Here is a 15,266-nt window from a genome sequence, read left to right as displayed (position 1 = left end):
CAGGGAAGCGGCATGCAGCTGTCAGGGGATAGCGGGATTTTCTCAAGAGAGCGATGGGGAACCGAGGTCTGACAATGCCTGGGTGAGAGGAGAAACGAGCTAACCAACCCCACACCTCCACCACCACCACCACACCACCACCTCCTCCTCCTCCACCTTCACCACCACCAACTACCACCACCACCACCACTACCACCACTACCACCACTACCACCACCACCACCATCCCTCTTTCCTTCCTTCTCTCTCTCTCTTTCTCTCTCTCTCTCCTCTTCTGTGCTCTCTCCGCATCATTGTTTCCCACTCTAGAGTGGATGGGGTCTGACTGATGATTAGCTTTAATGCAAGTCAGATCTACCTACAGAACCTGAGATTTCTGTAGGAAAAAGAAAAAAAAAAGGAGAGAGAGAGAGAGAGAGAGAGAGAGAGAGAGAGAGAGAGAGAGAGACACGGGAGGAGGGGATAAGAAAATTAAACCCTTTAAGTCAATGCATATTGTGGTGACTCTGGCACAGGAGCCCTCACAGTGGAGTCGGCCAGGGCTGTGCGTTCCCAAAATATGACCAGGGGTGCTTGGATGTGTCGGCAGTATGATGACGGCTTAAAAATCTGGTTTGCAGCACCCCGGGAGAACGAGAAACCGTTCACTGATTCAGAGAGGGCTCAGAAATGGCGACTGTCTCTGGCATCTCTCTTGTTTTTCACAGTCCTGCTCTCTGATCACTTGTGGTTCTGCGCCGAGGCGAAACTGACCAGGACCCGAGACAAGGAGCATCACCATCAGCAACAACATCAACAGCAACAGCAGCGGCAGCAGCAGCAGCAGCAGCAGCGGCAGCAGCAGCAGCAGCAGCAGCGGCAGCAGCAGCGGCAGCAGGAGCCCTCCTGGCCAGCGCTATATACTAGCATGGGGGAGTCCTCGCCTACCGTACAGGCACACAGACTCCTCTCCTCCTCCTCATCACCCACCCTCCCCCCCTCTCCCAGCAGCAGCGGGAGCAGCAGCGGCGGCGGCGGCGGCAACGGCGGCAGTAGCAGCAGTAGCGGCCACAGCAGCAGAGGACAAAAAAATCAGAACAAGGCTATTTTTCTAGGAAACTCTACCAAACCTCTGTGGCGCTTGGAGACGTGTTACCCTGAGGCAGCCTCCTCAGGCCAGTGTTTCATAGTTGAGGATGCGGACTCCGTTTGCCAGAGGAACTGGAGTCAGGTAATAGAAGAGGAGCCCCAGCAGCAGGTGACAGGGAAGCATAAAACTCCTCACTTGAAGGATTTCTACCTTCCCTTTTGTAATTCCTACACGTTTTGGGAGTTGTTCTCTGGGTTGTCCAATCCGGACTCTTTGAACTGTAGTCTGGACGTGGTGCTCCAGGAGGACAGGAAGAGGACGAGCTGCAGGCAGTGCGTTGAGGCTTACCAACGCTACGACCACCATGCTCAGGAGAAATACGATGAGTTTGAGCTTGTGCTCAAGAAATATTTGCAATCGGATGAGTACTCAGTGAAATCGTGTCCTAAGGATTGTAAGGTAGGATCAATGGTGTCTTTTCTTCTATGTGCGATCACTTTAGAGTTTTTGTATTTATTTCCCCTCCCCACTCCCATGGTTTATGTTACTTGTGGTTATGGTAACTTGAAAGGCTGCCAGACACAGGGGTTGTCTGGTTGTCTAATGCAACAGGATTCTTTTCTAGAACAGGGAAATCTTGGTTTTCTAGGATAACAGAATTCCATTTCTACCTCCATACAATTGTCTTAAACTCTGCTGTGTTCTTCGACCGTCTCAATGTGGACTGTAGTGGTAGGGACTACATGCCACTGAGTAAAACTAGTCACAGTAGAAAGTGAAGTAGTGTGTGTGTGTGTGTGAATTCAGGCATGTGTTTCCACAAGAACTGTCTTGCTGTGACATCCTAAAGTTGTTCTTCTTGTGAAATAAGAGCAGTGGTTGTTGGTATTTGGTTAAGACGAAAAGACAAATTCAGTTCAGTGCTTGCAGGTATATTTCTGATTGTATGAAATGCTGGAGTTGTCTACTAGAGAGAGGTTAATTAGCCTCTTTAACTTCCCAGGTTTCTCTGAAAATTCTTTAATAATAACAGCTTTGTCTGTCAGGATGCTCTCCAGAATTCTTATAAGAAAACTGCTTTATGTTATAAATTAGTATTTGCTAAGCCCCCTTAAAGATCCCCTCCGCACTGTTGAATAGAAGTCTGGGGACATTTACTGGTTGTCAGGCCACATCAATCAACAGTTTTCAGGCAAGCAGTAGAGCTTATCACAGTGGAGACGGTCCTTGTATAGATGTCCTATCTGAGAAGTGCATCGCTATCCGAGGTGCTGAAGCTGAAACTAGCTCAAGGACTCCAGTGGATATAAACAGATACTGCAGTGACCTTTGGTAGGGATATAATGCTGACCAAATCTCAATAAGTTTCATTGTTATATGCTAGGACTAACCCTTCTCACCTGGAAAGATTAACAATGTAAGGCTTTTTTATGATTCTATTTTCATTAGAAAAAAAGAAAGCATACCACTTTCATTTAAATTTTAAATAGGCACTCTAGCCTCTTCTTTTCCTGTGGCTGACCCACCACAGAACCTAGGAAAGTACAGACAAGGGCAGTATCATATTAGACTCTATATTTGTGCTTTGAAAACATCACTGGCCTGAGAGTTCCTTTCCTAGATATAGTTGCAGGGCCACATTTTATTTGGTCTTAATTATCTGCTGTCTTAGCAACTAGAGCAAATCAAAACAAATCTTGTTCTGGCTATGTTCTTTAGCATCTGAGGCAGACCTTCTTCTCTTAAAGTGGGAGGCCTGTGGTGATCAAAACAAACCAGAGGCAGGGCTTCCCCAGTAGTTGCCTTTTTAAGATCAATAGAGGGACCTATGCTTCTCATACTCTGAGAATTATAGTGAAATCTCTGAGGCTGGGGGGAAGAATGTTACTGGATGATTTCCTCTATAATATTGTGTTATTTACTGGGATAAAGTACGATGAATGGAAAGAAAAGGATAGAATGGATAGAAAAGACAAAAATTAGGTCTTGGAGTTTTTAAGATAATTTTAAGCCTTAGAAAGTATGAATGTTTCTTTTATAATAATTTAAGCCATGCATCTTTCATTTGCATGAACCTCCCTTAGTAGCTTGAATAAAGATATATTTAATTGTGCTTTCTGAGTATTACAACTTGAACTCTTTAAACACATTTAACACATGGGTTGTGTTAACTCATGGACTGAGAGGGCTGTTTGGATGAAAGTATGTTTCTTTTGGATTAAGTCAATTATCCATTCCACTTTTTACATATTAGTACAGCTATAGGGCAATGCTTTTCATTTCCTCAACTGCCTTATCACCACTACACCAGATGCAATGTTTTACATATGTGACTTTATGGAGCAGGGGTTATTATAGGTTAAAAAAAATAACCTTGTGATAGTATGTTCTATTTCAGAAAGATTCTTTTTTTTTAATGTTGGCTTATGGTATGACAGGGAGTCATGGGAACTCAGAACCTGAAAAGAGACACATAGGCAAGTAGCAACTACAGCAAGTGACCTGCACATTTGTAAATCTCTGTCAAACTGAACAGTAGACAAAGGCAATGGAGTTTGTCTTTATCACCACCATCACTACACACAGACAGACATGCCCAGCATAATAAATGACAGATCACTTTGACTATGACTTGACATTTCTACAGGTATTTTTTAATGACAAGATATTTTTATTGTACTTAAATTTAATAAACACTAATTATTGATGAAAAAACAATTTGGGATGCTTCCAAAATAAATTGATTAATATGTAATAATATTAAAATTATCTTAAATATTTTAAATACTGTTGCTATGGCAGAACAATGGTTTCTCTGAAGTGCTTAAAAATAGACTCATATGTTATATATATGTATATATACATATATAATATTATGTCTATGTGTTTATATATATAATATACACACATATAAATACATATGTACAGAAATATATATGGCATATATGAATTACAAAACAAACTTTAAGTGTACATAATCTTTAAAATTTGTATTTTTTTAAAATTTGTATTGATATAGCTTTCTAAGTATTCCATTAAAAGCTACAATTGTGGGGAAATTATTATTAAAGTTCATGTATAGGATATGCATCATTATGTATAAGCACAATAGATTATGTGAACATTTTCCTTTTTATGTAACTATGCTGTCATGTTATATTAAAATTAAGAATCTCCTATTTCTGTCACATCATACAAATACATTTAAAAATCAACATTCATTGTTTTAGTAATTTTTAGCAACACTAGGTATATTAAAACTACCAACAATACAAGCTCCAAACAACATCATATTTAATTTTTTAAAGAGATTCAAATCTACATTTGATAAGAAAGAGATTTCACATGGTAGCTGTTTACTTTATATTTCCTGAGTCTGTGACATAGTATCATTGTGTAATTTTTATGGCTTTGCACTATAAGTTTTGTTTTGACAACACCAAGATTGGGAATCACTGATAACCAGGACTCCTTGTTAGAAGAAATTAGGATATGTTCTTTCTACTGTAGTACACATTTAACTATAAGATGCTTTGCTATCAAAATAAATCATTTACACATATGAAAGTTTTTAATATCTTAAGAAAGTAGCTGCCTTTTTAAAACAAGTGAAAAGGACATTTTTTTATACGTGGAGCAATATGTTGACAAATACAGAATTGATAGAAACTGTTGTCTATGTCATATTGTTGCTGTTTTCATTCTGCTATACATAAGGTTTCAGTTGAGTAGCAAAACATGTAACTATTACTATCCTGTAGGATTCTGTACCATTCAAAAAGCATACTAGATAGGAGTATTCATTGAGGGGAGAACACCTCAAATCAGTGCTACATGCAGACATGGCCATCATATTGCATTCTAAACTGCAAAATTATGCAAGTACATATTATCTTAATATATTTTAAGTTTTGTTATATAATACTCTCTCTCTCTCTCTCTCTCTCTCTCTATATATATATATATATATATATATTTCTTCTTTAAAACCATAGCTTGGGACCTCTTTGGCATGCCTTCAGTTATACACCAGGAAGAAAAAATAACATGCATTTAGGGACTATTGATGTTAAAATTAGAGAGAAGCTTTTGTAGCCAGTGATTCTGTCTTCATTTGCATGGCAGTCAATGAACTTGAGTTATATGTTTACATTCTAACCAGAGCATGGTGTCACATATGGGTTTGTTCTTTCAAAGTCATATGCTTTACCAGTGGTCAGTATTTGTAGATTTTGTAGGATTTCTTATTTTGTATTTCAAGTAGAAGCAGATTGTGATGCCTCTTTAGATTTCTTAGGAAGTGCCTCAGATTATAGTTTTGATTTATTGCATTAGTATTATGTACATGAGTAATGGCATGTCATCATATTTCAGCGGTATGATTTACCTTGGTTATCTCAGTAAACTCAAGAAAATACTGGCCAGTGCTAGATTTAGAGAACAAAAACCTCATTTTGTATCTAGATTTTGCCTTACATTTGTAAGATATGGGGATTGGATGATTAAAATTTCTTCCACCTCTGAATCTATAATTCTATGCTCTAAGTGAAAATGGTATGCACATAGACTTTGTCTTTGTTAACAGATATTTTGACCTCTGATAAGGTCACTGTAGTACATATCATCCATTCCTCTATATATACTGGTTGTTTTTGAAATTTATGTTATAGCTTTAATCAACCTTTGAGTTGTTGTTTTTCTTTTTAATTTAGTTAGCCTTTTGGTGCTTTTTGGAACTTTTTTGCAGAATCGATCAGCTCAGTTTTAATATACTGCATTCGCATTTTTTAATATTAAAACTATCAAATTAACTATTTTGGTCCAGTTTTTTCCTCATTATTCTAAGGACTTAAAGTTAATTTTTTTATAGTCAACCAAGTATTTCACTGGATTAGATTTTTAAATAAAGTTTGTGATTCTTTTATCTAGGGAGAAATCTAGGCTTTACTTTTGAGATAGACATCTTTTCAGAATAAAGATTGTGAATAGTTAAGTGTTTGGAACTTGGTCATATTCATATCTATCTAGGGCATAAGAAACAAGATATTTAAATTTATGCTTCTGTATATTTGTTTTTATGAAAACTACTTTTATTAACTTGTAATGATAGTTGACATTCAAGATGAATGGAAGAACTGAAGCAAAGCACTTTAAGTAACTCTTCCTCTCTCCTTTTACTACTCAGATTTTTTTTTTTAGTGTTTCTTGCCATAATGAATTAGCTAGGTAATTTCTTCAATTTTCTACTTCATTTTATCTCTTTAAACACAATATGTATACATCATTAAGTGTGTATTCTTTTTATTCCCACTGGTTTCATATGTTTATATGAAGTGATTATCAAATACTTTATTTTAAAAGATTATAATACTTCATTTGATCCATGGTCTTATCAATGTTAGATGCCTCCACAGTCAAACAGATGGTAACCAATTCATTCCATGTGATCATTAAAATGGACTAATGATATTTGATATTTCTCTAAGTTCATTAATAGTCTGTGTACACCAGATGTTGGTAATAACCAGAGTGGAAGATCCTTCTATTTCCTACCTTTCAGTGGAATAGACTAGTCCTATCTGATCATCCAACAAGTGAGAAAGGTAAGCAAACAATAAAACAGTGGTACAGATAAGAAGTCACTTAGGAGTTGGAAGCAGAGCTGTAGGAAAAAAAAAGATGGAAAGACTGGTTGGAAATGAGTAGGAGAGGTGATGTTAAATGCAGTGTGGACTTTGGGAGAAAGCATGACTGTGCGTCACACACACACACACACACACACACACACACACACACACACATATATATACAGTATTGCCTAGGACCAGCAGAACTTTGGATAATGATATGAAAGAAGAAGAGCACATGGAGATTAGGAGCTAGATGAGTTGCAGAAGATGGCATAGCAAGGGAATAGGGCTAATAGGGGTGTTTATTTTGCAGGATTGGGTTATTCAGATGATACACACCTAATAGACTGACATAATAAAATGGGTTGGTTGCCAGTAAGCACTAATCAACGTGGGTGATGGAAAAACAAGTATCATTTTAGTAACACGGCCAGATGGAGAGATAAGCTCATTTAGATTATTAAGTAGTACTAAAAGAGACCCCAAGCAGTGTACTTCCAATTGTTTCCCCTTCCTTTCTTGCATTTATTGAAAAGCATTCAATACACGTTGACTTTTTGAATAGTTTTAATTCTGAAGAGAGAGCCTCTTGATTTTCTGTGTGTGAGTGACTATATATCCTGCAACATGACTGTATTTCATATTCATGGGTTCTAATCATTCACAAAATCCTTGGAATAAGGTCCTTTGCAAGACATTAATATTTTCCATTCATTCTGCAGAGATTGGAAAGATATTTTTAGCCTACTTTTCAAAATGTAAGGTCAACTGGCTAATATTGACAAACCACTGTGGATGTGGACTGCTAAGTGTTCACAGATTGATAACCAACTTCACTTGGAAATTAATTTCTAGTAGCAGCCTACCATTTTCTGTTGTGTATGCAAGTGATGGTTACTTTAGCCATCTTTTGTTATTAACTCTAAAGGTTATAAACCTTTTTCAGACTTGGAAATTTTAATTTTCTCTACTAGAAAAAAGCAAATTAAGTCACAATGCCAATAATAAGAGTATTTTTTTTTCCTAGAGCATTTTCTTCCATTTTAATTTATTCTATTGCTTTAATTTTACAGTTTTAAAATACAGAAACCACCATATGCAATGTTTATAATATACTCTTGGTAAGAAACAGCCTCAGATTCATATCTTTCATTGCTTTTGCAATAGGAAGAAAATTTCTGATTCAGATGACTTAAGTGAGGAAATAGCTGACTTTTCTGCAGAGGAAATTCCTTTGGATTCATGCACTTATGATGAAAATGTCCTTAGACTTTTGTCTATAGTAAAAAAAAAAACTTTCAAAGGTTACTTTTGAACCTCCAAATATCACCATGTGCCACCTATGAGACATGAAAGACTGCAGTGACAGAGTTTCAGATGTAAAGTGTGAGGGTTGTGATGTACACTGAGCTGAAAGGAGTTGAAAATACATGATCTACATCACTAAAAATGTAGCGGGAAATAGAACTGAATTTGGAGTTAGAGGATATGGGTTCAAATACCAGTTCTGCTACTTATGTGTGTAATATTTGCCAGAGGTGAAGACTCATGAAGATCCTCATTGGGAAAATGAGGGAATTGAACTAAATGATTGCTAAAATTGCCTTCATTTGTAAATCCTAGAATGTTTAACATGGACTCAAGGAAGTAACCAATTCTCCTCCATACCCCAAAGGCTTCCTCCACCTTATGTTGGTGAGATATAAGATTTAAAGGAAGGAGGGGAATTTCTTTCATTCCACACATTAGTAAACAATCCTAGAGGTTAGCTGTCATCAGCTGTTACATCTTTACGTAAGTTGAAGGGCCACTCCTGGACACAATTGCTAAGTAGACACATTGGATTTTAGGGCCCCTTTGCTTTGTTTTCTGTGCTTACACTGCTCTCTTTCAGTTACTATTTCCTTAAACTCTCAGTATCTCTATTCTTTCCCCCACTTCCTTTGATAGCTCTACTTCACTGTTACATCCCACCTGTTCTGACTTCCTTGAACAACAGTATCTCAGCATATTGTCCTAGGAATCAGAACATAAACGGAAGGATTGTGACAGATCTGGAGCAATGTTGAGACCCTTGAAATCTGAGAAAGATGGATAGGATTTGGAAACCATGTTATAAGGGGCTAGAGTAGATATAATTATGAATGGGCAACTTAACAGTGGCATACATACTGTAGGCATCAGAAGCAGGGGAAAGACATTGTGTATATGTGTGTGAGGCTCTGGGTGTGGTAGGAGCAGTTTTTAAGGTACTATGTTGGGGTTAGAGAATAGGCATTCTCCTATAGGCCTTAATTCAAAAAAAAGACCGAAGGAGGAACAATCCATGAAAATCGTTTTTTTCTTTTTTGTGAGGCAATTAGGGTTAAATGACTTGCCCAGGGTCACACAACTAGTAAGTGTCATGTGTCTGAGACTGGATTTGAACTCAGATCCTTCTGACTCCAAAGCCAGAGCTCTATCCATTGGACGACCTAGCTGCCCCCAATCCATGAAAATCTTCAAGATTTTAAGTACGCATTGTCTGCTTCATTGTTTTCAGTGACTTTGTATCATTTGACTTACATATCTATATATTGCATACATGCCTGACCATTTTGGCAGTTGTGACTTTTATGTCTAAATATATACAGACAATACTAATTTTAGTGAGGGGATGGGGTTCTTTTTAACACATAAATAAACTGTAGTATCTTTTCTGAGCATTCTCTTTCAGACTCCTTTCACACAGATAGTTTGGGGTCCAGGGAACAGCTGACTAGATTCTAGGGATAACCCTGAGAGATTTTCACTTCTAACATTATCACTCATGAATGCCTTTCTATGTGGATCCTGACCCAATATCAATTTATCAGTTGATACAAATAGCTTTTACAGAGGTATGTTGAATGAGAAGCATATCAAGAGCAGAAGTTCCAAAACATCCCCTAACTTAGGGAATGGAATGTGCACATTCTCTTTTATTACACACAGTCAGTCTCTAGGAAGAATAAACTCTAGTTTAAAGTGGTTGGTACAACACATTTCTTCCCTTAGGTTGGAGGTGCATTCTCACTCTTGTCCACACATACATACTCACACACACACACACAAGATCCCTGGGGAAACTAGAATTAACTGAGAATACTAAAGGGCTGATAAAGACCTGAGGCATACATATAGCAAACACATATGATCAAGAAGATCCTTCTAACTCTGGAAGTCTTTTTTTCTCTGTTTAGAGTACCCATCAAGTTCACTCCTGGGTGTGGTATATGTGATGGATAAATCATTCCCTTCCTCATTTGGGTTAGCTCCCTGAAGAACCTGTTGCCTGGTTGGTCCACTGTTGGACTGGGTCAACCAATTCATTCATCAGGATTAGTTCTTCAATGTATTCAACTAGTGATGTTTCTGGCTCTGATGGTCTTTGCTACTGACTCCAGTAGTTGAGGGCATCTCAGATGCCTCTTGTAGACTTTTGAAGCTCATAAAGCCATATACTGCTCCATTCTATCTCCAGACACTCATTCAGCAAATAAAAGGAATTTAAAAAAAAAACACAAAGAAACAGTAATTATGCACTCAGGTAAACAGAGAGCTTGAGGATGAGGGAGATAAGACAGCCACTGTCACTGCCCTCCCCCAACCCAGAGATGCAGAGCAGTTCTTCCTCTTTCAAAAGAAACCAAAGAAGAGAGAATCAAAAAGGGCCGGGGTGGGGACATCCTAGTCTTTCTGGTTATAATTAGGTGGGTTAGAAAATAGGTTAATCTTTGCTGGACTTCACTTTTCAATTCTCATACATTTTGTTGCATCTTCTATGTTCCGATAGTAAGGAATTAAACTTAGGTGGCTAGCAAACTAATAGGCCTACATCAAACCCACTTTAGGTTGCTTATATTTCCAATTGTGACAATAGTTTTTTATAGAATTCCAGAGAATAATGCCAATATTTACTTAATTATTAATTAGGGATACTAAAATAAATTTGAAAAATTCATTATGCTGTCTCTCACATGTGAAATAGTAAATTGACTTCTTAATATAAAAGCATAAACAATTAACATGTATAAGTGTGTTGTTATAAATTATCTTCATTACCAAAAAACTTTCTTGGGGGGATTTATATATTCATAGAAATCAGATTTACTGAAAAAATGCTTCTCTTTGCCATAAAATATCTAAAAACAAAATCTAATTTCAATGCAAGATTTTTCCATCATCCTTTTATTCCTGTATTTTACAGTGTGTACACATATTGAAAATAACTTTTTGCAAACCTGAGTGTGGAAACCCCTACTTAAAATTTCTTATCATTTTTATAATAAGTAACCTTCATTTACAAATGCACTTAAAATAGCCCGAGTTTTGAATGGTAAGAGCCTTTAAATTTGACGTGTATGTAATATCAACATATGTCATATCAATAAATAGAGAGGAGTGTATAGCCTATTTAGGTCTCCATGCTGAAATAGAAATCTAAAAGTTAAGGCTGAGATTAAAATGTTCACACTTTGATAAGTTGATAGATCAATGGTTCCATGGGTGTGAGTATTTTCTCCACTAATGATCATCCTTTACTTCTCATCCTGTGTAATTCTTACCCATATTTTCTTATAATCTTCCAACAAGGATGTACCCTGTCCTAAAAGTGTCTCATTCTTACTTCAACAGATCTCTAATCTTATCAGTATGGACACTTGATCCAGACCATCAGTGCCTTTTAATGCTGTGATTCCTGTCTATGCTGCTCCATAAAACATTCAGAGAAGACCTCTCCAATATCAAAAGCCTTCCTCCAGCTTTTCAATATTTCACAGATAACAACAAAACACTCTGGCTGTCCATCTGTTATCCTTCACTCTCAATAAGTGAAGACCACTTCCTGTTTTCATTATCCATGTTTTTGATGGTATTTTTTATACCATGTTTCTGCCACATGTTATCATTGGTAATAAACCACAGCCTACTTAAATTCCTCATGTTTCTCTCCATTGTACTGTGGGTCACCTGCAATTTTGATTATGCAGAGTGTTTCATGATTTGCAGTCATAGAGCATCACTGTGAGAATGAATAATGATGTTTAAAAAGACAGGCTTTGACAGCAGGGAGTAGCTTGTGATCATTGAAAGCGTTATGAAATTTCCCAAATGTAAAGCCTACTCATCTTTTTATGAATATTCAAAGCTAGGCACAAGTCACTGTCCATCTTTTGTGTTTGCACTAGATGAACATAATAATAGATGAGCTCCATGAGTCTGACTCAGTGGGTTGGTCTTGCATTCCTTCTAACTGCATGTCACACATAGCCCTCCTAGCTGCAATTTTCTCCTTCCCTACTAGTTTCATCTTATAATTTATCTCCCCATTCTATAGATAAGGGATATGAATCCTGGCAATGTAATTAATTGCTCAACAAAATTTCATTCTAACCATACAATTGGGAGTTCGTCATAATGGAGGTTGTCATGTTTTGAAATATAATGGGGGGAAGAAGGAGTAAAGGCTAGTTCTTATGCTTGTCATATAGGGTGACTCTCTCCTTCCCCCAAAAATTAATCTCTTTTGTCATCTTGTTAGGTTAGATTTTCAAGAAATGAGAGAGAAGAGGAGATTGCTTCTTCTTGTACCTACTGAGCCACAGCTAAAGAAGAAAAAAGTTTGATTTCATCCTCCTAGTGTCTGTAATTGGTTCCCAATCAGAGTCACACTTGAAGATCAACTGCCTGACAGGGATAATGAGCTTGGATATCATATAGGGATTTAAAAAGGGCCATAAGATATATTTAAACTTCAGAATCATAACTGTTCTGGTAGAGCTTTTAAAGTCTATCTGGGAAGGAATTGACGCTTATAAAAAGGACAATTTGAGACTGAAACCTGTTCAAAGTAGTATTCCTATAACACACTATAAATACTGGAGTAGTTGCTATGGGCCATTAGGCAAGGAAAGAAGTGGCAAGGTAAGAATGGTTTGTATGACAATGGCTCTAAGCCATAACCAAAGTGAAGTACTGAAAATAATAATATCAGATAAGATTTAGTGAGCTCTGAATTTACTTGTGATTCTATAAATCAGAGAATCATTGTGGTATAGTGAATAGAAAGTTAGTGTCAAAGCCAGGAACACCTGAGTTCAAGTGCCAGTTCTGATACACACTGGCTTAATATACACCTTCTCATGCTCTTGGAAACTATAAACCTATAAATTACATTGAAAGTGACAACTTGCATTGGTAGAGGTAATTTTGTCACCCAGGTGTTCCCTTACCAATAAAATCACAGCTCAAGTACACATCCCTACAAATAAAATGCATTTGGCTATAGGTTGGACAACTCTGTAAGTTTTGTATTTATGACAGCCGTCCCTATTGGTTTCCAAGAATATGAATTTCTGAGGATTATTTGAAAACATGAATAATTTAAAATCACTTCAATCAACTCTTTTTTTCTTTTACATATTTTTTCTTTATATATTCTTTTCACACACAATATGTATGTATTTAGTTATCCTAACAATAATACCCTCAGGGAAAAAATTGTTATGAAATATACATAGCCAACCAAATAAATTCCCACATTGTCTACGTCTGAAAACATATACTTTATTCTGCATTTTGAATCTGTGACCTTTCTGACAGGAGGTAGATAGCATAATTCATTATTGGTCTTCCATAATAATGGCTGGTCATCACACTGTTCAGAGTATTTAAGTCTTTCAAAGTTATTTTCTGTAATAACCTTGTTTTTATTGCAGACGGCAATGTCTTGAATTATTAAACCCTGAAACATTATAGGAATACCGAAATGAGATCCATAATTACTCAAAAGAGTGTGGCCTAACTATCCATACAGGAAAAAGAAAACGAATGAAGAATGCCTATCTATCCATTTAAGGAAATATTATTACATGGATGGCTAATAGAGATGAGGTACACACACACACACACACACACACACACACACACACACATACCAAATGTAGACAGACTGCACTGTTGAACAATTGACCGGGCCTAGCGTTGAATAGGAATACCATCATCTCTCAAGAATTGAACTTTCATACCACCTAGCAAGTCATGTAGAAGTTCATGGTGAATGTGAGTTTAATATGAGTCGACATATTGTCACAAGGAAAACTTACCCAGGAGAAATGCTATGAAAGACTTCAGAGAGATGTATGACTAGAAAATGAGGTGGACTGGTCATGGAGTAAAATTGAAGGAAAACTTATGGACAACACACACACGCTCCATTATTCAATACATAAAGTCAATAGATCTAGAGGAAGGACCCAAGACTGTTGGGCGTGCTACTTGTGCCAGATTTGTGTGACACATTGACAAAGGGATGAAGGAACATGTATGGATTGAAATCTGCACAGATCCTGTTACAGAGTAGGTTTTTAATAAATGCATGTTGATTAATTGATTGACCACCATTGGAAAACATGATCTTAATGAGAAGGTTACAGATTCATTGAAGTATTCAAATAATGAATGAACAAACAGTTGGAAACAAACCAATCAATTTCATGGCAAGTGAACTGTGAGTAGTGTGCTTGACTAGATATTTGACAATAATTGAATAAAATAAGAATGAAAATTTCCATTTAATTTTATAAAGTGAGACTGACAAAATGATTGTTTACTTCTAAGAAGTTTTAGAGTGACAGTATGACTGTAAATGAAACTGAAAAAAGTAGAAAATTAATTTATATTTCAAAATCACAATTTTCAATTTCCCATTTCATGAAAGAAAAAAATCAGAAAAGAACATTCAGATTTTGTAATAATAATATCTAACATTTATATAGTGCTTACTATGTGCCAGGCACTGTGCTAAGTGCCTTACGATTATTATCTCATTTGAACCTCACAACAATTTTAGGATGTAGGTGCTATAATTATCTCCATTTACCTAGAGTTAAATGAGGCAAACAGAGGGTAAGTGACTTGCCCAGGGTTACAGATTGTAGATATATTTGAATTCAAGTCTTCCTGACTCCAGGTCCAGCATTCTATCATCTGATCCAGTTGTAAAAAAGTAAAATCATTCTAAGGACCCTATACCTCTCTCTTTGGGGATCAACTAAGAAAATTATTATTGTTATAGAGATATACCCATTGTATCACTCTTAGTTTGCTCAGAATAGCTGGTCAAACTCTAGATATAGTCCTTTGTAGGGAGTTTTCACCCATTCAATGTCTAGCTGCATACCATCACTGAAAAGAGTCAACATTAAATGTATTTGGGTAAGAGGTCACTATTGCTTATCTTCATTGACCTGTTAGCCAAATTTTTGTGTCCCCTAATTTGACTACATTTATGAAAACAGAGTAAAGCTGAATATTGAGGCAAGTACCTAAATAAGGCAATTTGATATGTGCTTTTTTACTTAGAACAATCTCTAGAAAATTTTCTAGTAAAAAGGAGTTACTAATGGTTAGCAGGATATGATTGACAATAATATTACAGTTCAGGAAATGATACTCTGTTCTTTGATGTTGAAATTTAGTTAGAAAGAAGTTATATTTTCTCATTGTTTTCACTTTAAGCTGATAAATGCTGAAGTTAAATCTAT

At 36.5% G+C, this 15,266-nt stretch overlaps 1 protein-coding gene across 1 annotated transcript in view; it reads left to right on the top strand.

Annotated features, from left to right (window-relative positions):
• The first annotated feature begins 451 nt into the window (after window positions 1-451).
• LOC114046321 (transmembrane protein FAM155A-like) overlaps window positions 452-15,266 on the top strand; it is a 726,009-nt gene continuing 711,194 nt past the window's right edge. The window contains exon 1 of the mRNA XM_027866622.1: window positions 452-1,528. Within this exon, the coding sequence (XP_027722423.1) occupies window positions 560-1,528 (969 nt within the window). The 5' untranslated portion in view covers window positions 452-559. The remainder of the gene's footprint in view (window positions 1,529-15,266) is intronic.

This window comes from Vombatus ursinus, unplaced genomic scaffold (assembly GCF_900497805.2).
Source record: "Vombatus ursinus unplaced genomic scaffold, bare-nosed wombat genome assembly UNPS02014781.1, whole genome shotgun sequence".
NCBI classification, from domain to species: domain Eukaryota; kingdom Metazoa; phylum Chordata; class Mammalia; order Diprotodontia; family Vombatidae; genus Vombatus; species Vombatus ursinus.
This window is presented reverse-complemented; position numbering and strand designations above follow the sequence as displayed.